The following is a 17,195-nucleotide window of genomic DNA, read 5'->3' on the forward strand; positions in this document are numbered from 1 at the left end:
GTCATCTAACTTGCATAACATTAGTTTTAGGTTGTTTTTGCCTGTTCAACTAGCTGGCTAGATAGATTATTACGATTCACATACAGCTAGCCGATAATTATGAAGTAAAACATTTGCTTTGTGTATATCTTGTTTAGTTTCTATTGCCATTGTCGTGGCTGGAAAAAATATTCAGTAAAATGGTGAGGTGCAGCCAGCGTGAGGTAGTACAGCAGTGCTTCTCAAATGTAGGGTGTCCATCCACTCTGCCCAGAGTGGGTGAAAACGCACTTCGGTGATTAAATTTCACTTCCTCATGTTCTAAAATACGTTTAACCAAGACAAATATGATTAATCATGTTCTGAATCGTTCAGTGGGGTCTTTCATTAACATATCATTAAGATTATATCTGAAAAGTCAGATTTCGTAACCTAATACAGTGGGGGAAAAAAGTTTTTAGTCAGCCACCAATTGTGCAAGTTCTCCCACTTAAAAAGATGAGAGAGGCCTGTAATTTTCATCATAGGTACACGTCAACTATGACAGACAAAATGAGAAAAAAAATCCTGAAAATCACATTGTAGGATTTTTTATGAATTTATTTGCAAATTATATGGTGGAAAATAAGTATTTGGTCAATAACAAAAGTTTCTCAATACTTTGTTATATACCCTTTGTTGGCAATGACACAGGTCAAACGTTTTCTGTAAGTCTTCACAAGGTTTTCACACACTGTTGTTGGCATTTTGGCCCATTCCTCCATGCAGATCTCCTCTAGAGCAGTGATGTTTTGGGGCTGTTGCTGGGCAACACAGACTTTCAACTCCCTCCAAAGATTCTCTATGGGGTTGAGATCTGGAGACTGGCTAGGCCACTCCAGGACCTTGAAATGCTTCTTACGAAGCCACTCCTTCGTTGCCCGGGCGGTGTGTTTGGGATCATTGTCATGCTGAAAGACCCAGCCACGTTTCATCTTCAATGCCCTTGCTGATGGAAGGAGGTTTTCACTCAAAATCTCACGATACATGGCCCCATTCATTCTTTCCTTTACACGGATCAGTCGTCCTGGTCCCTTTGCAGAAAAACAGCCCCAAAGCATGATGTTTCCACCCCCATGCTTCACAGTAGGTATGGTGTTCTTTGGATGCAACTCAGCATTCTTTGTCCTCCAAACACGACGAGTTGAGTTTTTACCAAAAAGTTCTATTTTGGTTTCATCTGACCATATGACATTCTCCCAATCCTCTTCTGGATCATCCAAATGCACTCTAGCAAACTTCAGACGGGCCTGGACATGTACTGGCTTAAGCAGGGGGACACGTCTGGCACTGCAGGATTTGAGTCCCTGGCGGCGTAGTGTGTTATTGATGGTAGGCTTTGTTACTTTGGTCCCAGCTCTCTGCAGGTCATTCACTAGGTCCCCCCGTGTGGTTCTGGGATTTTTGCTCACCGTTCTTGTGATCATTTTGACCCTACGGGGTGAGATCTTGCGTGGAGCCCCAGATCGAGGGAGATTATCAGTGGTCTTGTATGTCTTCCATTTCCTAATAATTGCTCCCACAGTTGATTTCTTCAAACCAAGCTGCTTACCTATTGCAGATTCAGTCTTCCCAGCCTGGTGCAGGTCTACAATTTTGTTTCTGGTGTCCTTTGACAGCTCTTTGGTCTTGGCCATAGTGGAGTTTGGAGTGTGACTGTTTGAGGTTGTGGACAGGTGTCTTTTATACTGATAACAAGTTCAAACAGGTGCCATTAATACAGGTAACGAGTGGAGGACAGAGGAGCCTCTTAAAGAAGAAGTTACAGGTCTGTGAGAGCCAGAAATCTTGCTTGTTTGTAGGTGACCAAATACTTATTTTCCACCGTAATTTGCAAATAAATTCATTAAAAATCATACAATGTGATTTTCTGAAAATAAAATTCTAAATTTGTCTGTCATAGTTGACGTGTACCTATGATGAAAATTACAGGCCTCTCTCATATTTTTAAGTGGGAGAACTTGCACAATTGGTGGCTGACTAAATACTTTTTTCCCCCACTGTACATCCGATAAGGTGCAGGTTTCGCGTAACATATTTTGAGGATTTTACATTTTTTGGGCGTCGTCTTTAAAGTTGTTTCCACAGGTTGCAAAAATAACAATTAGCATGACACGAGCTGAATTAAATAGAAAAGGCTTTGAAAATAAAAAGCTTGGTATATGCTCAGTGCTCCGTTGACATCTCACAGAGATACGCTTGTTTTTGTGAGAAACCTTTAAAAAAACTGGAATTTTGAATTAATATGAAAAGCATATACTAAAATATGAAAATACTACATGTCATATCTCAAAATTGATAACCATCTTACCGCTATATTATTTTATGTCCTGCGGAGAAGATGACAAGTTCAACAGGAAAGTGAGCCTGTCAGGTTGCCAGTAGCATTAATTCTTGCACAGAATCCAGCCTAGCTGACACAATGCAATTTTCTTGATTTCTGACCACTTTTTTCCTCTGGCCTCCATTGATTTAGTCACCCTAATTCTGGCCATCTACATGGGTAAAAACCTTTGAACGGATTATGATAGCGACATGAGATTTGGACCACTGGGTTTCTTAGAGGATTATCTACACAATTAACATTATTTTACCCATTGGTAAAAATATGTGTTTTTGATTGGACACCCTATCAAATGTAATATTTTATGCAAGAGAACGTCTGTGGAGAATGCACTCGGAGCATGAGTGTGGAGACAGTAGTATGCATATTGAGAAACACCCTAAGATTTTTTGCGACATCTTCTGTATTTTACTGTCAATACTTCTTGCTGAAGGAAAGTGACTCTTCAATAAATGCCTGATAGTGAGGACACCTAACTTACCCTAAAATCTACACTAAATTTTTTTAGGTTGTCTATTTGTTTTCTGTGGTCTGGTGCCATGGAGGGGGTCCTGCAGAGAGAGAGAGAGAGAGAGAGAGAGAGAGAGAGAGAGAGAGAGAGAGAGAGAGAGAGAGAGAGAGAGAGAGAGAGAGAGAGAGCAGAGAGAGAGAGAGAGAGAGAGACAGAGAGAGAGAGACAGAGAGAGAGAGAGAGAGAGAGAGGAGAGAGAACAGAGAGAGAGAGACAGAGAGAGAGAGAGAGAGAGAGAGAGATAGAGAGAGAGAGAGAGAGAGAGAGAGAGAGAGAAGAGAGCGAGAGAGGAGAGAGAGAGAGAGAGAGTGAGCGAGAGAGGACAAGAAATAAAGCGAGCGAGAGAGGGAGAGAGAGAGAGGAGTGACATTGATCATTTCACCGATACAAAAATGCACAGTTTCATTTGAGACTTTGAAATGCAATCTCCCTAAAATGTGAGCTGTGTCCATGCTGCAGACCTTTAGAGAGGGGTCTGCTGATACTAGGGGGGCTCTCCAGGGGCTTCACGTTCTCCTTGTTGGCCGTAGGGGAGTTCTGTCTCGTCTCCTGGACACGAGACTCTTTTGCTATATCGAGGGAAGAAAGAGAGGAAAAGAGTCATCATCCTCAGTTCTATCGTCGAGTGCGGCCTAGCAAACTGCTTTGTTTCAGACGGTGTGGAAAAGTGACCAATGCTTGACTTTGGCGCAGCTTCAGGTTATAGTCAGTGCTTCAGAGCCACATTTGCTACTCAAGCACAGCAAAGGGGGGGGTCACAATTTCACCATTGTGTATCAACTCTTCCCAAAATGTTCTACGTATAAAAAAAAGAGTCTGCATGGATGTGGCAAACAGACTTACCCTCTGCTGAGGGAGTGGCGGCCATATTGGGGGCGGGGCTAGCAGCAGTGGGTGATGAGGCTGATGGCGTGGTAACAGGTTCTACGGGGGTGGTCCCAGTCAGGGGCAAGGGGAGGGAGGAGGGGCCAGGGGAGGCCCCGCCCATGCTGTTCTGCCGAGGGGAGCGAGGTCTGTGTGCTGTAGGAGAGAGCAACGAACGCCATTAACCAACATCTACACAAGTCACACAGAGCTACATCCCTTGCACTACATAGCCTTCACAGCTATAATACACACAAACCTACTATGACCACGCAGTGGCTATTTGAGTAACATTTCTGTAACAATCCAAGCTTTTTTGCCAGGGGGCGTCATTCCCATCCCAATCCTTACAGACAGAGTGGTCTCTTACCCCCGCTGACCACAGAAGACCAGGTGCCACCGGAAGAGCTGCTGCGGGTTGGCGGGGGCACGGGCACCTCTCCTGGAGCATTGTGGTGCATGAAGTCTACTCCCGGAGGGACTCTACACCCAGGGGGAACTCTGTGAGTGCGTGGGGCGCGCTGTGTCTTCGGTGACATCCTGGGAGGGCCTGGAGGGAGAGAGCTTGTCGTGAGACATCACATCATTTAGACAGAAGGGTGAAGAAGCGCAGGTAGGGACTGCAATCATTCATTAGTACCAGTAATGCTCAGTCTGTTAGACCAGGGATAGCAGGGTCTCCCCCTGCCTAAATAAAAGGTTAAATGAAATTAGCTGCGGGCCTCCCGAGTGGCGTGGCGTTCTAAGGCACTGCATTGCAGTGCTAGAGGCGTCACTACAGACCCGGGTTCGATCCCGGGCTCTGTCGCAGCCGGCCGCGACCGGGAGACACGAGGCTGCGCACAATTGGCCCAGCGCCGTCCGGGTTAGGGGAGGGTTTGGCCGGCTGGGATGTCCTTGTCCCATCGCGCTCTAGCGACAACTTGTTGGCTTCGGTCGCCAGCTGTACAGTGTTTCCTCCGACACATTGGTGCGGCTGGCTTCCGGGCTAAGCGAGCAGTGTCAAGAAGCAGTACGGCTTGGCGGGGTCGTGTTTCGGGGGACGCATGGCTCTCGACCTTCACCGTATGGGAGTTGCAGCGATGGGATAAGACTAACTACCAATTGGATATCACGAAATAATGAATAACATGACAGTGTTTCCCCTATAGTCATTTAGCAACGGCTGGGCAGCCAATCGCCACTTCCTCCAAGCCCCCCCAAAAAAGGTATACAATGCATTCGGAGAGTATTAAGACCCCTTCACTTTTTCCACATTTTGTTACGTTAGAGCCTTATTCTAAAATTCTTAAATTGAGTTTGGAACCCACAAGACTCTTCCTAGAGCTGGCCGCCCGGCCAAACTGAGCAATTGGGGGAGAAGGGCCTTGGTCAGGGAGGTGACCAAGAACCCGATGGTCACTCTGACAGAGCTCCTCTGTGAAGATGGGAGAACCTTGTACAGAAGTATTCAGACCCCTTCACTTTTTCCATATTGTTACGTTACAGCCTTATTCTAAAATTGATTAAATAGTTTTTTCCTCAATCTACACACAATACCCCATCATGACAAAGCAAAAACGTTATTTTGTAAATTTATAAAATAAATTGAAATATAACATTTACATAAGTATTCAGAAGCACCTTTGGCAGCGATTACAGCCTCAAGTCTTCTTGGGTATGACGCTACAAGCTTGGCACACCTGTATTTGGGGAGTTTCTCCCATTCTTCTCTGCAGATCCTCTCAAGCTCTGTCAGGTTGGATGGGGAGCGTCGCTGCACAGCTATTTTCAGGTCACTACAGAGATGTTCGATCGGGTTCAAGTCCGGGCTCTGGCTGGGCCACTCAAGGACATTCAGAGACTTGTCCCGAAGCCACTCCTGCGTTGTCTTGGCTGTGTGCTTAGGATCGTGTTCCTGTTGGAAGGTAAACCTTCGCCCCAGTCTGAGGTCCTGAGCGCTCTGGAGCAGGTTTTCATCAAGGATCTCTCTGTACTTTGCTCCGTTCATATTTCCCTCGATCCTGAATAGTCTCCCAGTCGCCTGCCACTGGAAAACATCCCCACAGCATGATGCTGCCTCCACCATGCTTAACCGCAGGGTTGGTGCCAGGTTTCCTCCAGACGTGACGCTTGGCATTCAGGCCAAAGAGTTCAATCTTGGTTTCATCAGACCAGAGAATCTTGTTTCTCATGGTCTGAGAGTTCTTTAGGTGCCTTTTGGCAAACTCCAAGCGTGTTGTCATGTGCCTTTTACTGAGGAGTGGCTTCCTTCTGGCCACTCCACCATAAAGGCCTTCTGGAAGGTTCCCCCATCCCCACAGAAGAACTCTGGAGCTCTGTCAGAGTGACCATCGGGTTCTTGGTCACCTCCCCAGATTGCTCAGTTTGGCCGGCCGGCCAGCTCTAGGAAGAGTCTTGGTGGTTCCAAACATCTTCCATGTAAGAATGATGGAGGCCACTGTGTTCTTGGGGACCTTCTATGCTGCAGACATTTTTTGGTACCCTTCCCCAGATCTGTGCCTCGACACAATCCTGTCTTGGAGCTCTACGGACAATTTATTCGACCTCATAGCTTGGTTTTTGCTGTGACATGCATTGTCAACTGTGGGACATTATATAGACAGGTGTGTGCCTTTCCAAATCATATCCAATCAATTGAATTTACTACAGGTGGACTCCAATCAAGTTGTAGAAATATAAAGGATGATCAATGGAAACAGGATGCACCTGAGCTCAATTTCGAGTCTCATAGCAAAGGGTCTGAATACTTATGTAAATAAGGTATCTGTTTTTTCTTTTTAATACATTTGCAAAAATGTCTAAAAACCTGTTTTCACTTTGTCACTATGGGGCATTGTGTGTAGATTGACAAGGAAAAATATTTATTTAATTCATTTTAGAATAAGGCTGTAACGTAACAAAATGTGGAAAATACTTTCCAAATGGACTGTATTAAATGTACTTTAGAAAATAATTTTCAGGATAGTAAAACGTTTTCAGTGTAAATTTAAATGACAAAAAAATGAAAAGATAAATGGACCTATATATTTTTATAAGATCATCTTTGAGAACTAACAACCACCAAAATAAAAACTAGACAGTCAGGAGAATCTAAAATTCCCAAAATGTTGTGGCATGGGGCCCCCACTGACTTTGTTATAATGTTTGAGTCACTCAGATAGCATAAGAACACGGCATAAGCCATGGGGAAAATGTGTAGAACTCCAGGAAATTGGCTTTTAAACTGCAATTCTTTCTCTCAGCCCCATGACAGAATATGTAGAATTGCAGGAAATTCGCTTTAAAACATATACATTTTGTCTCTGCAGCCAAGAGGGCCTCAAATGTTCGTTTGGAGACGCCGCCATTGGACATGCCCACACGGACACCCAATACCACGCTCCCCACCACAATAACTTTGCCACCACTGCTGAAAATAATCCTAGGGGAAACATTGATCAGGAATACATACACCCTTTTTCCTTCAACAATACAATGGCCATCAATTCACCCAGTGGACATAAGCACTCACAAGTCTGCCTGACAACAACAAGACTTTCACCAGTTCATACTGGTTTCAATGCCACACATGGGAGTGTTACCGGTGAGTGAGACACACAGAGACCCAGCCCCCTGGAGAGACTGCCATCCGTGACCAACAACACCACACACAATTCACACCACAATGCAATCTGTGTGAGTTGAGGAGAGGGGAGACAGCGAGAAAGAGAGAGCGAGAGGAGGTAAGGCAAAGACAAAAACACACCCAAAAAAGTGTTGCAGTAGCACAGCTAACCCAGTATCAGCCTAGTCCAGTGAGCCCAGCGGTGCATGTGGCTCTGTGTGTTGGGAGGGAGGTAGCTACCTTCGGAGGACATGAGTCTATTGGGCATAGTGTAGACGAGAGCTGGAGCGCTGTGAGCGGAGGGGTGAGACGGGGGCCGGGAAGGCCGCGAGGGGGGTCTGGAGGGAGGCCGGGTGGGTGTGGCCACCCTGGTTGGGAGAGAGGAGGGCCCTGACTGGTAGCAAAAAGGAGGACGCGAGGAGGGAGATGGCCAGGAGGCGGCACCTAATAGGGACAAATGGAGAATGAGACGAGGAGGAGAAATAAGGGAAAACAAGAGAAAGCAAAGACAGAAAGAGGTCAAATAATAAATAATGACATATAATAGGGAGAAGGGGTAAAGAGGAAGGATGAGGTCTATGAGGAAAAGGAGGGTGATTCAAGGAAAGGTGGAGGAGGGTTCAGGTAGAGAGGGAGAGGAACAGCGTAGCAAAGAAGAATGAACTCCAGTGATTTTCTGATTGAAACAGTATAAACTTGAAAAAGGTCAAAGAAACTTAAACAGGTGCAGAACAACAGGACATTTCAGGAAATTAAACTCAACTGACATTAGAAATGTTCATGTAGGCCGAGATGCATGCAATGAAGGTTTTTGGATAAGAGGATGAGTAGATGACCCCCACAGAATAGTCCCTGAAACTCGAAGCCAAACCAATATGGGCCAGTTTGGCAGATACAGATTAAACATAGGCCTGGACTAACAAGCACCTTCCATGGAGATAGTCATTGTTGAAGAAAGGTTTTAAATTAAATCACACTGCATGATTAAATTAGGTTTACATTTTTTGCTCTTTGCACAGTGCTTATTCTGTGTCAGAATAACCTGAATCGTACAGGTGAACGTCTTAACTAAAATGTTGCATTTCGGGAAAAGAAAAGGATTTAAATTCAAGCGACGTGTCGATAGAAATGTTAAGCATACCGGTGAACTGAAAATAAGGAAGCTGAAAATGGATTGGGTAGATTCAGGACTGTGAGATGGGCCCATGCAAGGACAGCCAAAGAGATGTCCACACAACTGCCCTTTAACCTCTACAGGATGCCTGTAACAACCCAATCAGGGGGAGAATCTCAATTGCATTTCCTTGATTCCTCATGTCCTCTCTCATCACCTCCTTCTCAAAACCCATTGGATGAGAAGGTCAGAGGTCCCTCCCCTCTGACCTCATCTAATGTGTTTTTAGAAGGAGGCGAGATGACACAAGGAATCAAGGAAATGCAATTGCGATTCTCCCAGGGTGACCCAACACGCAGACTTCCTCTAGCTTTGACAATAGTGCTTTCTCATTCAGTCATTGTGTGGTGTCATTATTGTTCCGTGCGCTAGGGTGCAGGGGGTCCTTACCTCCGTTGACAACCCGCTGGTCGGCTCCAGAGCTGGGGCTGTAGTCATGTGGACCGGGCCGCGGAGGTCCACTGCTGCTCTGGACCAACCTGGGGGAGTTCTGACGACCCGCTCCCCATGACATCCCCTCTCTGTTCCTCTGGCCCGGGGGAATGTACTTGTTTTCTCTAGATCAGAGACCCAGGTGGAAAAGTTACAAACGAATGCAACTACCACAATGTCAAATCAGAGGTGTGAATTGGTGGTGGAATCCAGCAATAAACCTACAAGCCTGCTTCTGAAATGTCCACAATGGAACAAGAGCTTGAAGACACTGCAGTATGCCAGTATGCTAACCTTGCATGACCAAAGGAGCGAGTTACGAGTGACTGGCTGAACATGGATGTAGCAACCCTTACAACCATCAACTATTTACACTGAACAAAAATATAAAACGCAACATGTACATTTTGGTCCCATGTTTCATGAGCTGAAATAAAAGATCCCAGAAATGTTCCATATGCACAAAAAAGCTTATTTCTCTCAAATTTGGTTCACAAATTTGTTTACATCTCTGTTAGTGAGCATTTCTCCTTCGCCAAGATAATCTATCCACCTGACAGGTGTGGCATATCAAGGAGCTGATTAAACAGCATGATCGTTACACAGGTGCACCTTGTGCTGGGAACAATAAAAGGCAAATCTAAAATGTGCAGTTTTGTCACACAACACAATGCCACAGACGTCTGAAGTTGAGGGAGCGTGCAATTGGCAGAGCTGTTGCCAGAGAATTGAATGTTCATTTCTCTACCATAAGCCGCCTACAACGTCGTTTTAGAGAATTTGGCAGTACGTCCAACCGGCCTCACAACCGCAGACCACATGTATGGCGTTGTGTGGGTGAGCGATTTGCTGATGTCAACGTTGTGAACAGTGTCCTTATGGTGGCGGTGGGCTTATGCAGGCATAAGCTACGGACAACGAACACAATTGCATTTTATCGCTGGCAATTTGAATGCACAGAGATACCGTGACAAGATCCTGAGGCCCATTGTCGTGCCATTCATCCACCGCCATTACCTCATGTTTGAGCATGATAATGCACGGCCCCTGTCGCATGGATCTGTAAACAATTCCTGGAAGCTGAAAATATCCCAGTTCTTCCATGGCCTGCATACTCACCAGACATGTCACCCATTGAGCATGTTTTGGGATGCTCTGGATAGATTTGTACGACAGCATTCCACAACCAGCCTGATCAACTCTATGCGAAGGAGATGTGTTGCGCTGCATGAGGCAAATGGTGGTCACACCAGATACTGACTGGTTTTCTGATCCATGCCCCTACCTTAGGGTTTAATGAATTTATTTCAATTGATTTCCTTATATGAACTGTAACTCAGTAAAATCAAAAAAATGGTTGCATGTTTATATTTTTGTTCAGTATAATTATGTTGAAATCCCCCCTCAGAGAAACCCACCTGTTGAGTGTGTGTGGCTCCCTCTCTCCCCTCTCTCCGCGCACCACGGCTGAGTACTTCTCCTCCTCGGTGCGCTCGTCGTCCTCCAGGGCCACGCGGGCCTTGTAGGTAGCGCTGGCCTCGATCTCCTGTGCCAGCTGGGCTGCCCGCGCCTCCCGCTTCAGGAACTCCTCTGAGTTATCCCGCTCCAGGGCGACCCTGCATGGGGCAGCACAGCACAGGGCAAAACTTAGTCACACCCCCGTCCCCAAACACACACACACACAAAGCTAGGTGGGTGCTACACACTGGTAGTGGATGAGGAGGTAAACTTGATAAACCTGGCTGTGCCTGTACGAGGCGTGAGTGGAGTGAGAGAGGCGAGTCCTGCTTACGTGTAGGTGGACAGGCTGCTGTCGTAGGTCGACTTGATGCCGTACTGCTCTTCGTTGTACTTGAACATGTCATTCGGGTCCCATCCATTAGACTGGAGAGAGAGAGAGTGAAGAAAGAGAGAGAGGATAGAGAGAGAGAGGTTGTTGGTCAGATGGGGTAAACTGATGGTGAGTGGGGAGTAACAGCAGCAGAGAGAGATACAGTACAGGGGTGAATTCACTAGGAACCAAATGGTAGCAAACGGAACGAAACGGCGACGGACCTGCCTGAATTTGTCCAATCAGAAACTCTCATTTTAGTTGCAAAACATATTCCGTTGCAAAGCGTTTTGCTACGGTGTGCACTAATGAATACACCCCGGTACATGCAGAGCACTAAATGGAAAGCAATACCACGTCTGTGTCCAGGGACTCCAGGCTGCCTGAGACGACGTGTTGCTGCTGCTGCTCCCCTCCGTCCCACGGCTCCAGGTCCTTCTCCTTGTGCTCCCCGTTGATTCTGCTGTTCACCGCCACCGCCGTATCCGTGAAGTTGTCTACATGTTACATCACACATTCACATTTATATTCAGCATGCAAACAGAGGGGCCACACACACACACACACTGTGCAGGTGTCGAGAGGGTACCACATACACACAGCACATGATGTGCAGTTCTAAGATCCAAGTGCGCTCTCTGCTTTGGCAGTGATCATGTCAGGCTAACCATTAGACAGTCACAACCCAGAGGTAGCAAAATCATAGGGTTGACATTAAGGAGAATGAGTACAGAAATCAATGAGGGTAAGCAAAAAAAACATGCACTTAGATTGCAGTCATGTAGGATGAAATATTCGACTTGTGGCCTGCCTGGAAATGGGATCAGGCAGAATTGAATGAATAAGCAAAATGAATGTTAGAATGCACAAGCCAGATTCTTATACTAGAGATCAGAAGAGAGAATTAAATGTGCCATATTTCAGCACAAATCAACACAAATCTTTGCGTTGTACACCTGTGTAAATACTTTGATGTGTTTCAGTTGCATTTATTCAATAGATTCGTCCAAATCACACTTAGTTTTTCTGAAATCACCCCTCCGGCTTTACTTTGAGAATAAAGCTCTTAAGAGAATAACACGATTTGGGTGGGGTACTGGTGGGTCCTCCATTGAAATACAGTCTGATGAAAGTCAAATATGAGGATTGCCCATTAGCTGAGGTTGCATTTCCTCAAAGCTTTTGAGATATTACAGTTCAGTCCCTTTCAAAATGAAAATGTGTACGCGTCAACAAACAAAAGTGCAAGAGCAGAAAACAGACATATTACCTGTGTCAGTAGAGACTACACCCATTTGAGGAGAGAGACATGGAAGAGAGGGTCAGTGGAGGGAAGACGGGTAGCCTATAAACCTAGCCTATTGGGTTTCCCCACCTTTTTCCTGAAGCACCACTCTATATTGAGGTTTCCATTCCAACCACTTAGCTATGTTTCTTTCCTCTTCAAACCAAATGGGTTACTGATGAGGTTATGGGTTACCTGTTCAATATGGCACATGGCCATCACGATTTGGAAATATTGTATGCATTTAAAGGCTCAGACACGGCAATAGTGTTTACTGGCCGAGAGTACTTAGCGCCACTGAACGTAATTTGCGAACTGAGTGTGCACCGATTTTACAGGTAGAATTGTGTGAAAATTACAGCAGTCAGACGTCTACAGCGGGTGGCCCTTAAAACGATCGGCAGACGTGTGCAAGCCTTAACATGTGACCTTTGCCGTTTGTCAGCTAGAAACTGGGTTGGCTACAACAAGAACACTGATCCAAGATGCTAACTCCCAGAAAGAGTCTATCATAGTTCACTGTGGGGTGTATGGGTCATGACAGGTTTAGAGGTGGTTTACAGTGCATTTGGAAAGTATTCAGACACCTTCACTTTTTCCACTTTGTTACATTTTAGCCTTATTCTAAAATTGATTAAATAAATACAAAATCCTCATCAATCTACACACAATACCACATAATGACAAAGTGAACAGGTTTTTATACATTTTTGCAAAAAAAAAAAAAATACCTTATTTACATAAGTATTCAGACCCTTTGCTATGAGACTTGAAATTGAGCTCAGGTGCATCCGGTTTCCATTAATCATCCTTGAGATGTTTCTACAACTTGATTAGAGTCCACCTGTGGTAAATTCAATTGATTGGACATGATTTGGAAAGGCACACACCTGTCTATATAAGGTCCCACAGTTGACAGCGCATGTCAGAGCAAAAACCAAGCCATGAGGTCGAAGGAATTGTCCGTAGAGCTCCAAGACAGGATTGTGTCGAGGCACAGATCTGGGGAAGGGTACCAAAACATTTCTGCAGCATTGAAGGTACCCAAGAACACAGTGGCCTCCATCATTCTTACATGGAAGAAGTTTGGAACCACCAAGACTCTTCCTAGAGCTGGCCGGCCGTAAAGAACCCGATGGTCACTCTGACAGAGCTCCAGAGTTCCTCTGTGGAGATGGGAGAACCTTCCAGAAGGACAACCATCTCTGCAGCATTCCACCAATCAGGCCTTTATGGTAGTGGCCAGACAGATGCCACTCCTCAGTAAAAAGGCACATAACAGCCCGCTTGGAGTTTGCCAAAAGGCACCTAAAGGACTCTCAGACCATGAGAAACAAGATTCTCTGGTCTGATGAAACCAAGATTGAACTCTTTGGCCTGAATTCCAAGCGTCACGTCTGGAGGAAGCCTGGCACGATCCCTACGGTGAAGCGTGGTGGCAGCATCATGCTGTGGGGATGTTTTTCAGCGGCATGGACTGGGAGACTAGTCAGGATCGAGGAAAAGATGAACGGAGCAAAGTACAGAGAGATCCTTGATGAAAACCTGCTCCAGAGTGCTCAGGACCTCAGACTGGGGGGATATGTTCACCTTCCAACAGCACAACGACCCTAAGCATACAGCCAAGACAACACAGGAGTGGCTTCTGGACAAGTCTCTGAATGTCCATGAGTGGCCCAGCCAGAGCCCGGACTTGAACCCGATCGAACATCTCTGGAGAGACCTGAAAATAGCTGTGCAGCGACGCTCCCCATCCAACCTGACAGAGCTTGAGAGGATCTGCAGAGAAGAATGGGAGAACCTCCCCAAATACAGGTGTGCCAAGCTTGTAGCGTCATACCCAAGAAGACTCGAGGCTGTAATCGCTGCCAAAGGTGCTTCAACAAAGTACTGAGTAAAGGGTCTGAATTACTTATGTAAATGTTATATTTCAGTTTTTTCCAAATCCAAAAACCTGTTTTTGCTTTGTCATCATGTGGTATTGTGTGTAGATTGATGAGGGGAAAAAACAATTTAATCAATTTTAGAATAAGGCTGTAACGTAACAAAATGTGGAAAAAGTGAAGGGGTCTGAATCCTTTCCGAATGCACTGTAGATGTATGGGATTCATTCAGCCTTATTGAGTTCCCCTGCAGTGCCTGCGAGACATTCAGAGCAATCAATATTTCAGATTATTCCTCAATGACTGACCACAGAGCATTCAGCCACACATGATCTGGCTCTAAGCTCTACTTCTCGGACCCGACAACATTTCACATAGGGGGGATGGACAATCTTTGTATTGGCCAATAAATAAGCATTTATTTGTGCATCCAGTCAACTTTTGGGGACAGTCTTTTAGGGGACAGTGACAAGTGTATAGGTATTGACAGTAGGGCCTTACTTTTACTTGCAAAATTGAGGTCCACGTCTCTGAAGTGCACTACCACCACGTCAGAAGCTTTGAAGATGATGCTCTCCATGATGTCTTCCTGTCGCGGGCCCACGCTGGGCTTAGGGATCTTCCTGTGGGCTGCATCCAGGACCAGGTCACACTGGGTGGACAAAGAATGGTGAAGTGGTGAGAGAGCTGAATCACTTATGGTTGTAAACTCTTACGTTCTCCTACTTCCTGGAGGGAATACATGGTTATGTTTTACATTTATTTTGGTTTTTATGTACTTGACGTGAGATTATGAACACTGTCAGTAACTGAGCCATGCAATGCATTTACCCTAAATGAATGGACGACAAGGCTGTTCAACTTGAACCTAAAGTTGAATGTAGGCTAAAGCCCGGGACTAGTATTCCTATAGAACGTCGGTTATACAGTGGGGAAAAAAGTATTTAGTCAGCCACCAATTGTGCAAGTTCTCCCACTTAAAAAGATGAGAGAGGCCTGTAATTTTCATCATAGGTACACGTCAACTATGACAGACAAAATGAGAAAAATTAATCCAGAAAATCACATTGTAGGATTTTTTATGAATTTATTTGCAAATTATGGTGGAAAATAAGTATTTGGTCAATAACAACAGTTTCTCAATACTTTGTTATATACCCTTTGTTGGCAATGACACAGGTCAAACGTTTTCTGTAAGTCTTCACAAGGTTTTCACACACTGTTGCTGGTATTTTGGCCCATTCCTCCATGCAGATCTCCTCTAAAGCAGTGATGTTTTGGGGCTGTCGCTGGGCAACACAGACTTTCAACTCCCTCCAAAGATTTTCTATAGGGTTGAGATCTGGAGACTGGCTAGGCCACTCCAGGACCTTGAAATGCTTCTTACGAAGCCACTCCTTCGTTGCCCGGGCGGTGTGTTTGGGATAATTGTTATGCTGAAAGACCCAGCCACGTTTCATCTTCAATGCCCTTGCTGATGGAAGGAGGTTTTCACTCAAAATCTCACGGTACATGGCCCCATTCATTCTTTCCTTTACACAGATCAGTCGTCCTGGTCCCTTTGCAGAAAAACAGCCCCAAAGCATGATGTTTCCACCCCCATGCTTCACAGTAGGTATGGTGTTCTTTGGATGCAACTCAGCATTCTTTGTCCTCCAAACACGACAAGTTGAGTTTTTACCTATTTTGGTTTCATCTGACCATATGACATTCTCCCAATCCTCTTCTGGATCATCCAAATGCACTCTAGCAAACTTCAGACGGGCCTGGACATGTACTGGCTTAAGCAGGGGGACACGTCTGGCACTGCAGGATTTGAGTCCCTGGCGGCGTAGTGTGTTACTGATGGTAGGCTTTGTTACTTTGGTCCCAGCTCTCTGCAGGTCATTCTCTAGGTCCCCCCGTGTGGTTCTGGGATTTTTGCTCACTGTTCTTGTGATCATTTTGACCCCACGGGGTGAGATCTTGCGTGGAGCCCCAGATCGAGGGAGATTATCAGTGGTCTTGTATGTCTTCCATTTCCTAATAATTGCTCCCACAGTTGATTTCTTCAAACCAAGCTGCTTACCTATTGCAGATTCAGTCTTCCCAGCCTGGTGCAGGTCTACAATTTTGTTTCTGGTGTCCTTTGACAGCTCTTTGGTCCTGGCCATAGTGGAGTTTGGAGTGTGACTGTTTGAGGTTGTGGACAGGTGTCTTTTATGCTGATAACAAGTTCAAACAGGTGCCATTAATACAGGTAACGAGTGGAGGACAGAGGAGCCTCTTAAAGAAGAAGTTACAGGTCTGTGAGAGCCAGAAATCTTGCTTGTTTGTAGGTGACCAAATACTTATTTTCCACCATAATTTGCTAATAAATTCATTAAAAATCCTACAATGTGATTTTCTGGAGAAAAAAAATCTCAATTTGTCTGTCATAGTTGACATGTACCTATGATGAAATTTACAGGCCTCTCTCATCTTTTTAAGTGGGAGAACTTGCACAATTGGTGGCTGACTAAATACTTTTTTTCCCCACTGTATAATAATTACCCCAGCATGTCAGTTTTTCCAGTGGACGATTCGGACTGGATTTGTTTTTACAAAACCGCCCCTGTAATTCTTTTTTTTCCCTCATTCACAATTGACCGTTATGACAGAAGCCTGGAGGCTCTTCTAGGCGTGAAGATATTTCAAATATAGGCCCAATGTCTAAATAATAATGTATTTCAATAAGAACCATGAACTGTAACCTATGCAGACATTTAATTACCTGAATTATTTGGCAATTTATCAATTAATTGGCACAATATTGTCCACTTCATCTTTTAAAAGAGAAGTATGGCACTAGGAAAGTTGAGATACAGTGAGGGAAAAAAGTATTTGATCCCCTGCTGATTTTGTACGTTTACCCACTGACAAAGAAATTATCAGTCTATAATTTTAATGGTAGGTTTATTTGAACAGTGAGAGACAGAATAACAACAAAATAATCCAGAAAAACGCATGTAAATTTTTTTATCAATTGATTTGCATTTTAATGAGGGAAATAAGTATTTGACCCCTCTGCAAAACATGACTTAGTACTTGGTGGCAAAACCCTTGTTGGCAATCACAGAGGTCAGACGTTTCTTGTAGTTGGCCACCAGGTTTGCACACATCTCAGGATGGATTTTGTCCCACTCCTCTTTGCAGATCTTCTCCAAGTCATTAAGGTTTTGAGGCTGACGTTTGGCAACTCGAACCTTCAGCTCCCTCCACAGATTT

The 17,195-nt window shown here is 45.0% G+C and overlaps 1 protein-coding gene across 1 annotated transcript in view; it reads right to left on the reverse strand.

The window, feature by feature from the left end:
* The window catches only part of LOC121587495 (ataxin-2-like), a 41,886-nt gene that overhangs the window by 7,074 nt on the left and 17,617 nt on the right, over positions 1 to 17,195 (reverse strand). The window contains exons 5-14 of the mRNA XM_045226779.1: positions 14,451 to 14,601; positions 11,136 to 11,278; positions 10,743 to 10,834; positions 10,369 to 10,566; positions 8,909 to 9,075; positions 7,585 to 7,788; positions 4,108 to 4,287; positions 3,717 to 3,893; positions 3,331 to 3,442; positions 2,844 to 2,913 (exon numbers count right to left, since the gene is read on the reverse strand). Coding sequence (XP_045082714.1) covers positions 2,844 to 2,913; positions 3,331 to 3,442; positions 3,717 to 3,893; positions 4,108 to 4,287; positions 7,585 to 7,788; positions 8,909 to 9,075; positions 10,369 to 10,566; positions 10,743 to 10,834; positions 11,136 to 11,278; positions 14,451 to 14,601 — 1,494 coding nt within the window. The remainder of the gene's footprint in view (positions 1 to 2,843; positions 2,914 to 3,330; positions 3,443 to 3,716; positions 3,894 to 4,107; positions 4,288 to 7,584; positions 7,789 to 8,908; positions 9,076 to 10,368; positions 10,567 to 10,742; positions 10,835 to 11,135; positions 11,279 to 14,450; positions 14,602 to 17,195) is intronic.

The sequence above is a fragment of the Coregonus clupeaformis genome, chromosome 18, assembly GCF_020615455.1.
Source record: "Coregonus clupeaformis isolate EN_2021a chromosome 18, ASM2061545v1, whole genome shotgun sequence".
NCBI lineage: Eukaryota > Metazoa > Chordata > Actinopteri > Salmoniformes > Salmonidae > Coregonus > Coregonus clupeaformis.